A 17,554-nucleotide genomic window follows, 5' to 3' on the forward strand; every position below is an offset into this window, starting at 1 on the left:
TCATAACTGAGTAACTATGACAACCCATCATGGACAGCTAAGTACCTCACAGAGGAGCCTGGGTGCCTCATTTCAGAAGTGAGACTAGGAAGAGAAGATGAACAATTCCCTGGATTATCTGGCCTACCCTGTAATTGTCTCTAATCATAGACAGAGCACATCCTTCAGGAAGAAGCTGGACTTTGGCCACTATGCATTTCATAAGAATAGAATACAAATAGGTATGTGGGGCAATTTAAACTGGACACTATGACTAGAATTCTGAAAGGGCTCACCTTAAGAGATATTGATGGTGAACCAGAGCAGTACACAGCTTTGCAATGACATGGCCTTATCTGCTGAGTCTGGTCAAGAGGGTATTAGCATCAGTGACAAAATTTATCTTCCACCAGGGAGTTCCTTTGATGGAAACACTCATTTAAGCTCTTTAAAGCCAAAAAGCTAGACAGAGGATGAGACTGCAGCATCCAGTAGCCAGGCTAGTCATATTGGGAAAGGGTGGGAGAAAGGCTCTTTCATTAGCTTCAAGGAACATTTATGTCTGTAAATTTTATTTTTCTCAGCCCTCATCATGCTTTCATGTCTGCTCAAAACTCTTCAAATGATGTCAGTTTGGGAAAGTCAACTAAACCAGAATCCCTGAACTGAATTGGTTCAGAATTCAAACTTGCAATGTTTTAATCAGTGTCATTGTGTAGAATGTGAGCAGAGTCTCTAAGGCTACTAAGAGGATACCTGTGACGTAACATTGCTCTCCTTCCTTCCTCTCCAGTGAAGCCTACTGTTGATACCAAACCTCCAGCAGCGCACACACATCACATCTTAAAATTGAGCAAACTGCAGGTATTTGTTCTTGCCATCTGCAAATGTACCTTATCTATGTCCCAAAGAGGTCCAGTTTCCCAGAGCCTTCTAAATACCCACCACTTCCTCCTCCTCTCCATACACCACCCCTGGATTCCTCAGCCCTGCTCCCAGTCTCCACTGTAGCCCCCAATTTGCCCCTTTCCCATAATCCCACAGGAGGGGGATGCTCACCATTGTGAGAGGGAGCATCATGTAGTGATGATGTCACCATGGTGGGGTGGGGTTTCTCACCAGGGTGAACAAAAGAGAATCGACAAAATTGAATACGAAAACAAGCAACTGTGTCAAAAAATCGCCAATGCCCACCGAGGCCCCGCCAAGGTGGATTGCTGGAACGAATATTTTTCCAAGAGGTAGTATTATTTCTCTTCATTTTCTGAAAGTCAAAACTGACTTCCCCCTTGCTGGGCTTTAGTACTAGAGGCACACTTAAGGAAAGTTATCCTGAGGGATAACCAAAGAGACCATGTTAAGGAGAAAGAAAACCACCCCAAACAAGAACCTTTCTCTAACGTTAAAGAGCTAACTTTTGTTCCCTAAGAGACTCTTTGGAGTCCTATTTAGAGTTCGTCACAGAAAAGCACTTTTGTAAAATGGTGATGATAACTGGGATTTTAATATAGTATTCTTAAAATTGTTTCTGCAAATATTTGCTGAGCAACTACTATGTGCTGAGCACCAGAAATACAGAGGTGAAATGAGATGTATATTTCCTAACCTCAAAACACAAGGTCAGAAAGGGGACATTAATGCAAATAATTATGCAGTCTGATCAGGGCTACAAAAGGAATGTATGCGAGGAAAATGAGTGTGTATCTGTGTGTCAGTGTGTAGGGGAGAGTGTCAAGATGTCTTTCCTGATCCTTGTGTATTTAAAACTGGGTTGAAAGCTGAGGGGAGTAAGGTGAACCAAAACTATTACCAGCTATTTGTGATTTCTGGGTAGACAAGACCTTCATCACCTAAACCAGAGAGTCTCAATCCTGGTTTCATATAATAATGCCTGGGGAGCTATTGCAAAATGCTAATCCCCAAGCTCCATCCCAGACCAATAAACTAGAATCTTCTAGTAGGCTGCAGGGCTGAGAACCACTGGCCTTAACCTAAAAAAGCTTTGCATGTTTCCCAGAACGTGGTCTGGTTCAATAGGTTCTCAGGGCTCCGTGGAACAGCAGGCTCCCTGCACTCAGGCAGCCTGAATTTCTGACATCATAACTTCATCTTCCCCACTCCAATCTGGAAGGAGAATTTTATTCTTCACCTATTTTAGGATTTTTTTTTTCCAGCTTAAACAGAGAAACAAGGAACCGGGAGCTAGTGAGAATCACTGTGGAAAACCAGGGCATTCTGAAGAGGCTTGGTGATCGCAAACCACACTATGACCGCAAGTCGTCGGAGTTAGATTGGCAGGCACGTGGGTACTCTGTGATAGCTTTATTCACTCACAGAATCTGGCTGTGTTCAGAGGAGTCAGTCTCAGGAGAGGACAAAATTGTTGGAGGACAAAATCATGAGGAATGTAACAATCTGTAAAAGAAAAACTGCCCAGAGCCTACAAAGCTAACAACAGGAGCAAACCCTTCACCAGCTAAGGACATCCCCTTGATAGCAAAGCCATTATGTGACAGCTTCAGAAAATATCTGGTAACATCTTCCCTCATCCCTTAATTCATTTAGATTGAATGAGCAAGCAAAGAAGATGAAGGGTATACAATTCAGTATGTGGTTGATTTGTTTCATGTAGGGACAATCCTGCAAGAGGTGGGGAAAAGCCATCTGCAGTGTTTTTATAAACTTCCACTCTCTGGCTTTGGTCTGTAAGCCTTTTCTAAGACCCATAGGATTTAGAACTTCAACTTTCACACCAGCACCTGGGCATTGACATAAATCTTTCTGATTTTTTTTTTCCTTCAAGAATTCAAGACGCTATATCAGAAATACAACCAGATATCTTCTCTCCCGAGATAAATAGGTATGTCTCTACATGGCTGCTCTTTATCAGAGAACATGGTGATCACAATTGATGGCAAAGCCCTAAAACCCATGTAGATGGAGAACGAGGGGCCCAACCAAGGGGTGAATTTTGCTCTTCTGTAATATTGATTGGCCATCCATTCGGGGACTAGAGTTCCGTTTTTGTTTCCTCTCTCCATATAAGTAGGAAATGACTGCCTTTTGTCACCAGCTTTGAGGCTTTATGTGAGTCTAAGGGGAAGTGATTTGTTTTAGTAAGACATAAACAGGAGGTCTCGTGGCTTTAATGTTATGTTGAAGTTATATTACGGGTCTCTGTCACTGTTCAAAAGTACTATTGTGTTGGCATTTTGTATTATTTCATATTATTAGTAATGACTAAGTTCCCCTGCCCTGCTGCTGCCCCTATGGAGAAGGATAAATGGACACGTGGGCTTTTCAAAGAATAATTCTGTATAATTGATGGCTCTCCATTTCTCTCCCTCTCCTCTCCTTGAATGCAAGGTTACTCACCATGGATAAGACAAGAGAAGGCCCTAGGATTTCTTAGCTGCTTAGGATTTCAAGGCACTCCTAAGTGGCTGAATGCTCAATCTTAGGATGCTACAATAAAGCTTGGAACATAAAATGAGTAAGTTACATGTAAAATACCCAAAGGCATTAAGTTCCATCCCCAAATGGAGACAGAATGGGACAGGCAGAAGGAAAGATCCAACAAGCACTTTTATTGGGGGCTATGAAAAGTCTTAATGAGAGAGAGAAAGTGACAGCTTTTTAAAGCATACACCATTAGCACCACCCCAAGCAGGAAGAATAGGTTGGGTGAGATGATTCAACCACAAGATCAGCTCTGTGGAAATGGAAAACAAAAAGCACATGAGGAAATTAAAGTTCAGACAACACAGAGGAAAAACACCATTAGCTTCTCTGTGAATACCCAGGATTGGAAAAGAATGCTTCAGTGAGATTTTCATGGACTCTGTTCATTTGTAGGGAGAAGCAAGATTGAAAATGTCAAAAATATCTCAAAACACATGACAAGACAATGTTGCATGGCTTCTGGGATTGGTCATGCTGGTTTTGAGCCTTTTTAAATGGTTTATTTGGAAGGAGAGGAGATCTTATATGTTCTTATCAGAAATAAATGTTTTATTTTAAAAAGATTTACAGGAAGTTACAAATAAATGTATGGTGAGGCCTCCTGCACCCTTCTCACCCAGCTTCCCCCAATGTTAACATCTTATCTAAATACAGTATGGTGTCTCTCCAGGAAAGTTGACATTGGTACAATCTATAGCACATACACAAATTTCACCACTTACATATGCACTCATTTGTTATGTGTGTGTATAACTCCATGCTGTTTTTATCACAAGTGTGGTTTTGTATTAATACAAACACTTTCAAGACAGTTAACTGTACCATTATGGAAAATACCTTACCACCGTTTTTGGCCACAGCCAGCCTCTGCCTCCCAGCCCTAAACCCCGGCAATTACTAATCTGTTTTCCATTTCTATAATTATGCTGTTTCATGAGTGTTACATAAATGGAGTCATGCAGTATGTAATCATTCTTTTCAGATTGTTTTTTCCACTCCATATAATTTCCTTGAGGTTCATCCAGGTTGCATGTGTTGATAGTTCGTTCCTATTTATTGCTGAGTGGTATTCCATGGGATGAACGTACCACAGTTTATTTAACCATTTACCCATTGCAGGATATTTGGGTAATTTCTGGTTTTTTGACCATTATGAATAAAGCTGCTATCCACTATTATGCACAAGTTTCTGCATGAAAATAAGTTTGATTTCCCTGGGATAAATGCCCAAGAGTGTACTTATGGGATTATGTGATAAGTCCATTTTAAGAGAAATTACAAAACCATTTTCAGAGTGGTTATACCATTTATATTCCCACCAGCAATGAGTAAGCCAGCTTTTTCATATCCTCATCAGCATTTGATGTTATCGCCATTTTTAGTTTTGGGCATTATAACATGTGCAGTAACATCTCATGTGGTTTTAACTTGCATTTTTCTAATAATTAATGAGGTTGAACATCTTTCATATGTTTATTTGCTCTCTGCATATGCTCTTTGGTGAAATATTGGTACATTTGCCATTTTCTAATTGGATTGCTCTCTTTAATATTGAATTTTGAGATTTCTTTACACATTCTACACCCAAGTCCTTGGTGTTGGACATGTGATCTGCAAAATATTTTCACTGTAATTTGTCTTTTCATCTTTCACAGTGTAAAGCATTTAAGTTTCGCTGTCATTCAGTTCATCAATGATGAGCTTGTTCTGTATCTTGGCTCTGTCATGCCCATCTCCTGGCTGTGATACTGTGTGTAGTTTTGCCAAGGGCTACCACCTGGGGAAACTGAGTAAATGGTACACAGGATCTCTCTGTATTCTTTCTTTCACACATGTCAATGTATAATTACCTCAAAATAAAAAGTTTAAAGAAAAAAATCAGTGTGTGCACATACAAATTCAATTTTAAACAGATTCCAGTCCATCTCATTTTGAGGAGCCATTCTTCTAGACATCCCGGTGAGAAGCCTGGCAGTCATCCTTTCCTCCCTCTCTTTCATCCTTTCCGCTCCCCTGCCTATTTTAAATCTACCCATCCTCTCAGTCTTTGTATGTACTACTGCCCATTTAGGCATTTGTGATTTATAACTGGTATTATTAATGGGAAAATATGCCCAGATCACTTTCTAGCTTCACACCTTCAATGATTTGCCATTCTTTCCAGAATAAGCCACACGTTTCAATGTGGCATACACAATATGGGCCCCTCACGATCTTGTTCCTTCTGTCTCAGAACCCTCTATCAACAGAAATTTTTATTTCAAGCAATGTAAATTGACATCTTATTTCAGTGAAAAAAATGTATAATTTATTGAATGAAATAGCCAACAGTATTTGCCAGAAAACTGCAGGACTGAGCTTCAAGCGGCACATTCAAGGAACAATGCCCCAGGTCTTGGTGTAGAATTGGTCTGTGGTGCTGTAGCTCACACAGTTGCCCCTGTTCTACCTGGAATGGAACTGGATCTTCCTGACCTGCTAAGTTCTCATTGATCTGACGTCTTTGTGTCACTAGCTCTAAACTCCAAGTCAGTGAAGGTGTATCTAATTGATGTAACTTAGATCATATGTACCCATTCCTTATCTGCAAGGGAGATTGGAAGGGTATTTGCATTTTTCCAATTCTGAACATGGGTTCTGCTTCTCATTCTCACCAGAATAGGGAATTTCCCCCTAGTTACAATAAGGTTCAGATACCAGAATTCCACAAAAATGACAAATGCCTGCACCCTTCAGTTCAGTTCAGTCGCTCAGTCGTGTCCAACTCTTTGCGACCCCATGAACCGCAGCACGCCAGGCCTCCCTGTCCGTCACCAACTCCCAGAGTTCACCCAAACCCATGTCTGTCGAGTCGGTGATACCATCCAACCATCTCATCCTCTGTCGTCCCCTTCTCCTCCTGCCCTCAATCCTTCCCAGCATCGGGGTCTTTCAAATGAGTCAGCTCTTTGCATCAGGTGGCCAAAGTATTGGAGTTTCAGCTTCAACATCAGTCCTTCCAATGAACACCCAGGACCAACCTCCTTTATGATGGACTGGTTGGACCTCCTTGCAGTCCAAGGGACTCTCAAGAGTCTTCTCCAACACCATAGTTCATTTGCTTCACATACTTAGCCGCAGTATGTGGGCTAAGTTGCCCCACAACATGTGGGATCTTAGTTCTGTGACCAGGGATCAAACCCATGTCCCCTGCATTGGAAGGTGGATCACCAGGGAAGTCCTTAGCTATGTCAGTTTTTGCTTCATGTATTTTAAAGCTCTGGTGTTTGTTGCACACACATTTAGGATTGCTCTATCTACTTGATGGAGTGATCCTTTTACCATTATATAATGTTCTTCTTTGTCCCTAGTAATTTTCTTTTTCTGAAGTCTACTTTATCTGATAATAATATAGCCTTTTTAAATTATGCTTTAAAAAAAATTGTTTGCATATGTTTCCATCCTTTCCAACTACTTTTGTATACTTGTAGATGACATATCAGATCAGATCAGTCGCTCAGTCATGAAGTTAGGCGTTACTTTTTTTTGGCCGTGCCACACATCTTCAGTTCAGTTCAGTTCAGTTCAGTCACTCAGTCATGTCCGACTCTTTGCGACCCCATGAATCGCAGCACGCCAGGCCTCCCTGTCCATCACCAACTCCTGGAGTTCACTCAAACTCACGTCCATCGAGTCAGTGATGCCATCCAGCCATCTCATCCTCTGGCGTCCCCTTCTCCTCCTGCCCCCAATCCCTCCCAGCATCAGAGTCTTTTCCAATGAGTCAACTCTTTGCATGAGGTGGCCAAAGTACGGGAGTTTCAGCTTTAGCATCATTCCTTCCAAAGAAATCCCAGGGCTGATCTCCTTCAGAATGGACTGGTTGGATCTCCTTGCAGTCCAAGGGACTCTCAAGAGTCTTCTCCAACACCACAGTTCAAAAGCATCAATTCTTCAGCGCTCAGCCTTCTTCACAGTCCAACTCTCACATCCATACATGACCACAGGGAAAACCATAGCCTTGACTAGAAGGACCTTTGTTGGCAAAGTAATGTCTCTGCTTTTGAATATGCTGTCTAGGTTGGTCATAACTTTCCTTCCAAGGAGTAAGCGTCTTTTATATCGTTGGATCATTTATTTATTTATTTTTGACTGCTCTGGGTCTTCATTGCTTTGTGCAGACTTTCTCTAGTTGTTTTCTCTAGAACAGGGGCTACTCTTTGTTGTGGTGCAAGGGCTTCTCATTGTGGTGTCTTATCTTGTTGTGGGTCCCAGGCTCTAGACGTGGAGCTTCAGTAGTTGAGGCTCCTGGACTCTGGATTTCTGGCTCAGTAGTTGTGGTGCATGGGTTTAGTTGCTCCACAGCATATGGAATCTTCCTGGACCAGGGATTGAACCTGTGTCGCCTGCATTGGCAGGTGGATTCTTATCCATTGCACCACCAGGGAAGTTCAGGTCATGTTTTCTTTTAATCCACTCTGCCAATATCTTCCTCACTTTTAGAATATAATTATCTTATATATTTCCTCTATATACACTGAACACTGCATCAGATGGTGACATAACTTTTGTTATCCAGAGAATATGCATAAAGTCAAGAGGTGAAGAATAACCTATTTACTTCTAGCTTACATATTCAGTTGTTTTTTTCCTCTCTGAATGTCCCAGCCTTCTGCCATTTTGTTAATCATTTTTTAAGAGTTATTCTCAAGAAACTATGTTAGTTTCCCTTTACTGGAGAATGTCTTTATTTCCTCTTCATTCCTGAGGGATAGTTTCATCACATTTAGGATTAAAGACTGAGAGTCTGCTGTCAGCACTTGATAAATGTCATGTCACTTTTTCAAGCCTGCACAGTTTCCTTTAAAGTAATATTAAAATAGAATTTGCGTTGGTGTTCCTTCCCGTTGTTTCTCCCGGTTCTTAAGTTTTTGGTTTTGGGGTTTTTCTTTAGTCTTTAGTTTTCAGGAGATTAATTATGATGTATCTTGGTATGGATTTCTTTGGGCTTATCCTATTTTGAGCTTATCAGCTTCTTGAATCTGTAGATTTATATCTTTCACTAAACTGGGGGAATTTTTGGCTATTATTTCTTTGAGTACTTTCTGGCACCACAGTTTCTCCTTATGGGATGCTGATGATACAAGTGTTAACTCTTTTGTCTGTAATGCTTTTTTCCAGTTATTTGTTCACATTGCATAAATTTTATTGATCTGTCCTGAATACCCTGATTTGATTTTCTGTCACTTCTACTCTACTACTGAGTCCGAGTTTTCAATTTTTCAATAACTTTATGTTTATATCATTTCCATAGAGTTATTTTTTGTAACTTCTATTTCTTTGTAAGATTATCTGTTTTTAAATTTTTTTTCTAGAATTTGTTATTGATTGTTAAAGCATTTTTATTACAATTTTTAAAAATTCTTATTAGATAAATTCTAACATCTGAATCATATCATACTGGTATTGGTTGATTGGAGTTTTCTTGTTCTGTATTATGATGAGTAATATCTCATCACATTTCTCTCTCATATCCTGGATATTTGGGTGATTATCTTAGGGGTCTCTTAATCCTATTTAAATCTTCTATTATAGCAGATAGTAGTCCAGTTTAGGTGTTGGTATAAATTTCTGCTTCTTTTATGTGTCTTATTTTCAATGAAGTATGGTTTTCTGAGCCTTTGCAATACTATTCTCGTCTGCTTGTTCTTTGGGTACTGCCAGGACTCCCACTCAGTCCCTTCTGGTGTCTTCTGCAGTGTGGGAATGTGCTTCCCTGGGCTGCACAGTGTTGCTGGGTTACCTTCTGCAGAGGGGTGGGTGGGCATTGCTGGGCCTGGGTCTCCTTTTGTCACTGGGTGGAAGGCAGGGAGACATAAGGCTTCACTCCTGCTATGAATGAACTGGGCCACCTGCTGGTATCCTGGTGCGGAGCTAGAGCTGGGGCTCCCTGGTAGGTCTCTTCCAGGCTTCTTTCCCCTTTCCTGTCCTTTGGCAGAAAAAGCAAACTTTTTTTCCTTTCTTCCTGCCTCACTCCCCGCTTCTTTCTCTTCCTTCCTTCCTCCATTTTTTCCATAATTTTTCCTTCCCTGTCTCTGCTATTGGTGGTTCTGGGTTGTAGGCCTTTCCATATCTCAGTTGGGTGTGGGAAATGAAAAGAAAGCCCAGGAAAGTCACTACATTGTTTGTTCCTCAAATCTTGAGTTTCCCTACTTAACCCATTTTCTTTCCATCTTTCAGAGTCCTTTTATCAATAAATTCCTAAGATTTTAAGTTGTATTTGGAGTTGTGGTGGTGGTATGTACACACGTGTGCGCTCTGTAGTATCCAACTCTTTGCAACCCCATGGAATGTAGCATGCCAGACTCCTCTGTCCATGGAATTTTCCAGGCAAGAATGCTGGAGTGGGTTGCCATTTCCTCCTTCAAGGGATCTTCCCAACCCAGGGATTAGACCCAAGTCTCTTGTGTCTCCTGCATTGGCAAGTGGGTTCTTTACCACTGTGCCACCTGGGAAGCCATTTAGAGTTGAAACTGAAAGTGAAAGTCACTCAGTCATGTCCAGCTCTTTGCGACCCCATGGACCATACAGTCCATGGAATTCTCCAGGCTTAAATACTGGAGTGGGTAGACATTCCCTTCTCCAGGGGATCTTCCCAACCCAGAAACTGAAACCAGGTCTCCTGCATTGCAGGCAGATTCTTTACCAGCTGAGTCACAGGGAAGCCCAAGAATACTGGAGTGGGTAGCCTATCCCTTCTTCAGCAGATCTTCCCGACCCAGGAATCGAACCAGGGTCTCCTGCATTGCAGATGGATTCTTTACCAACTGAGCTACCAGGGAAGCCAGATTTAGAATTGAGAAGGAAGGAAAAAATGATTCTACATCATCTTGCTCTGAAACCATAAGCCTGACTTTTAAAGGAAGCAATGGTTGGAGACTGTATTCAGAGGACAGGGGGAAAAAATAGATTCATATTGACTCCACCAGATAGAAAAATGCTGCTTATTGTTTCTAAACTATATGATTCAAGAGGGCTTTGTGCATATGCTGGTCAGTAGTTAATAAAAAAGTCAACAAATGCTTTCTTTTTTTTTCACACGTGATCCTGTGACTGGTGGTATAAATGGTGTAACTCTGCATAAGTGGATGTAAAACTGTGATAAGTCACATGCCTTAAAGCATGTATGTATTCAATGGTAAAAGCACAATCAGCCAGTGTTTAACATAGCTAAGCATTGTCTGTGAAGGACAGATGGTTGTAATTTTTAAAAATCCACTTCCTGCAGGGAGTGGAGTGGATGACAGAGAAGGTTAAAATTGCTGCATCAAGGATGGCAAACAAGATTAATTCACTTGCCAGTTCTGCTCAATTGAGACCAGATACTATATCCTGAAATATCCAAAAGCAATATCTACATTCAGCAAGAGAGTGCTATGATCAATTAGTGATGTCTGCCGTGGGTGTAAGAGTGGGTGGTGGCAGCTTATTGGCCCTGCCCATCTAACATCCTTGACCTAGAAAAAAGCCCTCCAGAGCTCACCATATTCTCTCTGGTTGGAGACACAAGCAGAAACCTTACCAGCCATTGAGGGCCCAAGTGGGAGAAAAGGGACATATTGGAAGGTATAAAATAGGGACAGGCCCAGAAAGACAAACACGCAGAAATTTTGCCCAGAGGCTCAGAACGTACGTGCTATTGGCTAGAATGGGACTAGGAAATGAATTTATATATATTCCACCAATATATATTTGTAAACAGGTTTGTGGTTTTTTTAAAAAAAACAACAGTTTTATTTTTATAAACAGCAAAAACACTTTACAAATGACCTGTCTCTGGGGCCCTATCCATTCTACTCTCACAGATTTTAGAGCAGCCAAGCAGTTGTCAACACAGTTTGCCTTTGGGGTGAGGAGGTTGCTTAGACAGGAAATAAAGCAGGCATCACATTTAATGCCTTGCTTCACAATATACATGAAGAGAAAGATGAAGAGATGAAATAGTCATCTGAAAATCATTAAGAAAATATTAAAAATAAGAAAATGCTGAGTTGTTTGAAATTAAAAAAAAAAAAATCTGTTATTCAACCACTGTGCTCCTACAATGGGGGAAAAACCACCCAGTTGGGCCTTGCTAAGAGTTGGTTAGGATCTCCACCAAGGGGCCACCCTAGAGGACTTTTCAAGAGTAATTTTGACTTACATGTTTTTTGCCTGAGGGCTGATTTTAATCCTTCTCTCCTGTATAATGGGGTAAAGAATCTGCCTGCGATGTGGGAGACTCGAGTTTGATCCTTGGGTCAGAAGATTCCCTGGAGAAGGGAATGGCTACCCACTTCAGTATTCTTGCCTGGAGAATTCCATGGACAGAGGAGCCTGGCGGGCTACAGTCCATGGGGTCACAAAGAGTCGGACATGACTAAGCGACTAACATGTTCACCTTTTTCTTTCTCCTGTACAATACACACAACTTGGTATGTGCCACTCAGCTTCAAAGAGCAGCTGCCTTCCCCACCGGTTCTATGTGGAATAGCTAAGACTAATTTAACTTGGTAAGAATCCAGTGCTTTGTAAATACAAAGAGGTCCTCATCCTTTTGCTAGAAAGGTCTGAAGAATGTGATCCTGTTCCGTGGACCTACCAGGTTCATGAGCTATGTGGGCTGACCAAAAAGTTCGTTTGGGTTTTTCTGCAACATTGTAATGGAAAAACCTGAACCAACATTTTGGCCAACCCAATAGAAAGTGGACAAGGTATCCTTGTGTAAGAAGGCAAAATGGAAATTTCTAAACAGGCAGCAGATCTTCTCCCTGGTGCTTTGCACTTTACCTCGCCTCCTTTTTTTCTCATGAGGAAGAGCTCTTTCAAGAGCTGTAAGCAGCCTCTTTCAAGTCTTAGAAGTTGCAGCCATACTGCATATTATTGTAAATTCTAGCTGAGAGCACATTCCTCACTTCTAAGTCAATGGCTTAATAGGCAGCCTCAGTTATGGGGCCACAAAAGAGAGGCAGTATAGTGGCTAATGACAATCACTGGTATTAGAGTTGGACTCTAATATTATGACTCTGCCATTTTTTTAAAGCTGTGTGAACTTGAACACATTATTTAAACTTTCTTAGCCTTGTTTTTCTCATTTGTATAATAGGGATGATAAGAATCCTACATCAAGGAATTCCCTGGCAGTCCAGTGGTTAGGACTCTCACTGACAACAGTACTGGTTCAATCCCTGGTTGGGGAACTAAGATCTCACAAGCCATGGTGTGTGGCCAAAAAGAAAAAGAACACTACATCACAGGCTTGGTGCATTTGTCAAAGTCATGTAGGTAAAGGCTTTAGCATAGATTCCTGGCACAGAATAAAGGTTTATATACATTGGCTATTAAAAAGAAATACAATTCTCTGAAGCTAAGCTGTATCACAAATCTGTTGTGATATTAAACACTTTTGCTCAGAGACAACCCATCAGGCCCACACTCAGAGTCTACATACTTAGATTTTGACGGTCAGGACTGATTTATTGTGGTTTAGACATAGATTTGATGGGGGTGTGGGGTGCAGGTGTGGGGATCATCTGTTTTTCCATGACCTGGCATGTCAGGAGCTCCTATAATCTGAAGGAAGGGACAGGTGAGAACCAGGGCAACTGTCAGTAACAAGAGAGACAAGTGACAGAACAGAATAAATCAAAGCAAGCAAGGGTAAAGTTTTGGAGTCTGAGGATATATAGAAAAGGCACAAGCAGCCTTACATTCCACGAGTCCCTGAAAACACCACCGTATCATAGATAGTACAATAACTCATGGTGACAGGGAAGCATACCTTAGTCTGTCAAAAAAGTTTGTGAATGCTCACTATTCAAGACGGCAGAGAACCACATTTTCCATTGCCAGGCAAACACAAACTTTCAAAACCTTTAAAAAGATCAACATTTTAGTGCCTGAAGACAGGCAAACTTCAATTGCATGTTAAGTCCTCTTGGGTAAAACAACTCAACTCTGGACAAAGCCCGATAAATGAAGTGTCAGTCTGTTTATAAAGCTTAAATTACCTCTGCAAATTGGTACTGCATACATTCACCACCACCTCCCCCGCCAAAAGACAGTGGCTACTCAACTTTGGTACAGAGAATCAGGGTCAACTTGTCTGTGATACTTTAATGAATGACATGTGTTATATGGTGATATATACCCCCTTTTGACTCATGTTTTCTGCTCCAAAGGAGTGCAGTGAAAAGCAATGGACAAAAAACAATCACAAACAAGACTTCCCAGAGAGACTCTTCTTGAGGATGGAGTTTATGGGAAATTCTGCCCCTCTCACTTGAGATTCCTTGATGGTAGCATGGGGTAGGCCAGGCCAGGTGGTCTTCCAGGTCCCCTCCAACCTGGATGTTCTAGGATACAGTTACCTGACCCAACTAATAGGTACCCAGTGAATGTCCTTGCTCAGCCTCTCTAAGAGCGCTCTGAGCTGGCTGTATGCACTCTGGAGGTCCTCCTTTACCAGTACAGCATCCACCAGGTGCCCGTAATGCTGGTCTATGAAGGAGGCAGAGGCGGCCATCTCTTGCAGCTGCTCATCCTGCAAGGAAAAGGAGTAGTTACGGAACAAGTGGGTTGTTATCCTCCTGACAAGTAATGGACCTACAACCTTTGTCTTGGGCAGTGTTGCAACCTCTAATTTTTAGGTGATAAGTGGATGAATATGGCCCTTGAATAACCAACTGGGTACACAAGAACAGGGCGTAGTGATGCTAGCCTATCCAACGTCCAAGAAAAGTTCATGAATTATAGCCATAATCACTGTTCAGTCATTCAAAAGATATCTACTGAGGACGTGTTAGCTTTGGGTAGATGCTGAGTCTATATCTGCGTGTATATATATGTCACTATCACACTTCCTGTCTGAAGGTATTTCCAAAATAGTACAATTATGGTGCATGGCAATTTGGTTAAAATAATTACAGGGAAGAACCACAAATAGTATTCACTATACAAAAGCCAAGCAAGCATTTCTGGAATCAATAAGGGTAAAAAGGAAAAGAAGTAATTTGAATGCCCTCAGAGGATACCTTAATTCACCCTGTAGAACTCAGTTCTTCTTTTCATTTCCTCAAACCAGAACCAACCACTTGCATAGTAGACAAAGGAGAGTTATTTAAGAAAGTCTGGGACAACCCTGACCCAATGCGCCATTTCCTTAGGATACCTGACTTCTATCAGATTGCTTTCCTGACACCTAACACTAAGGCATAGACAGCCAATGAACCCTCCTTCCCCCAACCTATGCAAGTGTCTGCATCTTCATTCAGAAATACCTCTAGTAAGTAAAATTCCAAGCCAGTAGTTCACTGACAATGAACTTGGGTTTTGGAAGACAGGAAAGTGGCAGGATCCACTCTTAAGTAAAACTGCAAAGTGAAATTTATCACTGGCATTCACCCACCTCCCTTTCTATCTCCTTCCAATCCTCTGTTGCCTTCTCTCCTCTGCTTCTAGGGCTCAGTGTTTTTATTCTGTCATGGAAGGGGGGTGAGCTGTCTCCCCCTAAAAGGATATTCCAGAATATTCCCTCCTCCTCTTCTGTCACCAATCAAAACCAGATTCCTTCTTTAGTGAGAGTGTCCATACTTCCAGAAAATATGTTCTAAAGCACTAGGAAACAGTTTTTGCCTGCTACCGCAAAGACAGGAGACATCTACAGGAAGGCTGAGATGATTTCTTCTCCTTACTTCTAACCCCCTAGGAGGGGGAAAAAAAAAACTATTGAGTTGGCCCAAAAGTTCGTTCAGATTTTTCCATAACATCTTGTGGAAAAACCCAAACTAACTTTTTTGCCAACCCAATAGATTAAATTGGGCCAAGCTTCCCAATTCTTTATGGTATCTTGCAGGGCTCTTCTCCTACTCAAAAGCACCCTGCAGCATCCCACTGCTGCCCTTGGATCTAACATCCTGCTTTTCCCACCGTCTTACACATACACATCCTATAGACCTGTCCACCACTTCTGGAGTTTCCTCTCCCCCGGGCACCCTCACGGTTCATCCTGGAAGCAAGTATCTATTCGAGAAATTATAGAAGGGACTTTTTTTTTGGGGGGGGGGGCCCTAAATCCCTCTATCTTCCTAATAAATATCTGTCTCTTGAAAGAACTCAAGTAAATCTGTAATGGAGTAAAACGTGTGACATTTTTTTTGCAGCCGTCAATCCCTTGAACCCTTTTCCTGACCTGTAAAGGTGGAACTCAACCACCTGCGGCTTCAGCAAGAGAGCCTCAGTCCTGAGCAGCATGTAGGGAAGACTCCCCCTGCTGCCCCTTGCCTCCATCTTGGATTAGCTTTCTGGACCTGAAGTTGGTGTTTCAATTAAAAATTATTCGGGTTTGACTTAGGAGTTCAACAAATTATTGTGGTTTGTCACACTCAGATCAGGTCCCTGAAAGAGGTCAGTCCCTTATTTTCTGAGAAGATGCTCATGTGAGGGGGTGGAGGGTGGGAAACCCTGGTTAAACCGCCCCTGTGTGAATCAGGTGGCGCTTCCAGCTGCCCAACTTAAACCTTCCAATCATCACATGACATCTGAGTCCGGGCAACAGGCAAAAATGGAAAGATGGTCTCATGCAGAAGGTACGTCTGCCCACATGCAGCTGTAACAGGCCCTTTTAGGCCTTAGGAGATGAAATGATCAACTTGAAAACTTACAAGTGGGGCTGCTGCGTCCTCACAAGCTGGAGACATGGGTGGCGTCTTCCTTTTTTCCTGAACTGCAGGCTTTACAAATATAACATAGGGTTTAAACTCTGAGGTCCTCAGTTGTTGCAGAGCCTGAAAAAGAAAGTTCAGGAATGTTATATACTTCGAGAATATTTTATTGTGAAATGTATTTCTCGAATGCTCAATAATGATGTGCTTCATCACATCACCCCAATGGCAAGGGTCCTGACTATATGGTCATATGACAATTGACTTCAACCACGCAGACCACCTGCTCTTTTTCCCACTCTTCACTATGACACTGGGCTCAGCTGGGCCCTGGAGGCTCACTCGCTGAGAACAGAGGTTCCAAAGCCTCAGTTCCAAGAGCTGCCATCTCTCTTAGCTCTGCCCACCCTCCCCCAAGCTCTAATTAGCCTTCATACACCCTTCTTTGCCTGCCTACTCCTGAAGGAAGAACCAGCAGGATTCAATGTGTGTATCTATTTAGTCAGATGTCATCAATTTGGACTAATGCAAAATCTGTGCTATCACACAGGCCTCCTCATGATATTCAAAGAAGAAAAAGTTTGTTAAGCAAATGAAGAGACTAAGAGATCCCTTGAAGTAAACTGTAAAGACTTTAAAAGGTTTTCCGTATGCAAATTGTCCTGTTAATTAGCTCACTTTATTTATGATGTGAGGGCCTCTATTTGGACACACTGGTATTAAACTGCTGTATATACAGTTTGCATCCCCCCACCCAAATCATAAAATCACTTCTCAAAAAATTTTTGAAATTCAGACTATTTTAATTTCAACTACCAACTCCCAGGAAGTCCAAATTAGTGAGGATTTTCCTTTCTGGACATAAGGTGCTTTGGGGAATCTGTTTCAAGTCTAGCTCTGTAAAATAAAACCTACAGTTTATGTGATAAAATCAGAACTCTGTTTCCACACAGGGCGGGGGAAATGCCCAGACTGAGTTCAAAGCTTAGAAGTTTTTCTCAAAGACAAGGTGAAAAAGATGGTTAAGCCCCTGCAGGATGTGGGAGACTGGAAATGTTTCTGAAACACTTCACAAGGTCAAATCTGCCCTTTTCCCCTTTCAAATTGCTCTCCTGACTGCCTCCCTCAGTGGTCCTCTAAGCCACTGACTTCAATTGTCCTAGTTGGGAAGGGGGTGGCCCAGCTTTCATTGGTGCATTTATATCTGACTGTCCAGAAGAGCCTGGCAGGCTACAATCCACGGGGTCACAAAGAGCCGGACATGACTTCACAACTAAACAACAACCCTGACTTGTCACATCTAATGGACCAGTTGGTGTCATCATCTGCTGCATGATTTACTGCATGCAGTCTATCCCAGGTCTGTGGGCCACCAAGAGGTTCCTTCCAATTAAGGGAGTTTCTGCATAGAGGTGCACATTTCGGGGTACAAA

At 41.9% G+C, this 17,554-nt stretch overlaps 2 protein-coding genes across 3 annotated transcripts in view; one reads left to right on the top strand and one right to left on the bottom strand.

The window, feature by feature from the left end:
• Positions 1–15,810, top strand: CFAP97D1 (CFAP97 domain containing 1). 2 transcript variants are annotated; one of them, XM_061391985.1, is made up of 7 exons: positions 31–221; positions 773–843; positions 1,102–1,220; positions 2,154–2,277; positions 2,783–2,839; positions 3,346–3,472; positions 15,621–15,810. In XM_061391985.1, exons 1-5 carry the CDS (start codon positions 98–100, stop codon positions 2,837–2,839), a joined length of 495 nt encoding a protein of 164 aa, XP_061247969.1. In that variant the 5' UTR covers positions 31–97; the 3' UTR covers positions 3,346–3,472; positions 15,621–15,810. The 2 variants fall into 2 exon arrangements, with proteins under 2 accessions (XP_061247970.1, XP_061247969.1); XM_061391986.1 differs by lacking the exon at positions 2,154–2,277 and having other exon boundaries at positions 1–221.
• The window catches only part of MPP3 (MAGUK p55 scaffold protein 3), a 26,304-nt gene continuing 22,448 nt past the window's right edge, over positions 13,699–17,554 (bottom strand). The window contains exons 18-19 of the mRNA XM_061391979.1: positions 16,122–16,244; positions 13,699–14,002 (exon numbers count right to left, since the gene is read on the bottom strand). Of these exons, the coding sequence (XP_061247963.1) occupies positions 13,826–14,002; positions 16,122–16,244 (300 nt within the window). The 3' untranslated portion in view covers positions 13,699–13,825. The remainder of the gene's footprint in view (positions 14,003–16,121; positions 16,245–17,554) is intronic.

This window comes from Bos javanicus, chromosome 19 (assembly GCF_032452875.1).
Source record: "Bos javanicus breed banteng chromosome 19, ARS-OSU_banteng_1.0, whole genome shotgun sequence".
NCBI lineage: Eukaryota > Metazoa > Chordata > Mammalia > Artiodactyla > Bovidae > Bos > Bos javanicus.

Excerpts from the sequence above, each read along its gene's own strand:
- CFAP97D1 (XM_061391985.1), top strand. The coding sequence starts at position 98 with ATGAACAATTCCCTGGATTATCTGGCCTACCCTGTAATTGTCTCTAAT. Across the intron at positions 222-772 it reads TAAGAATAGAATACAAATAG|TGAAGCCTACTGTTGATACC; the intron begins GTATGTGGGGCA and ends CTTCCTCTCCAG. Across the intron at positions 844-1,101 it reads TAAAATTGAGCAAACTGCAG|GGTGAACAAAAGAGAATCGA; the intron begins GTATTTGTTCTT and ends GTTTCTCACCAG.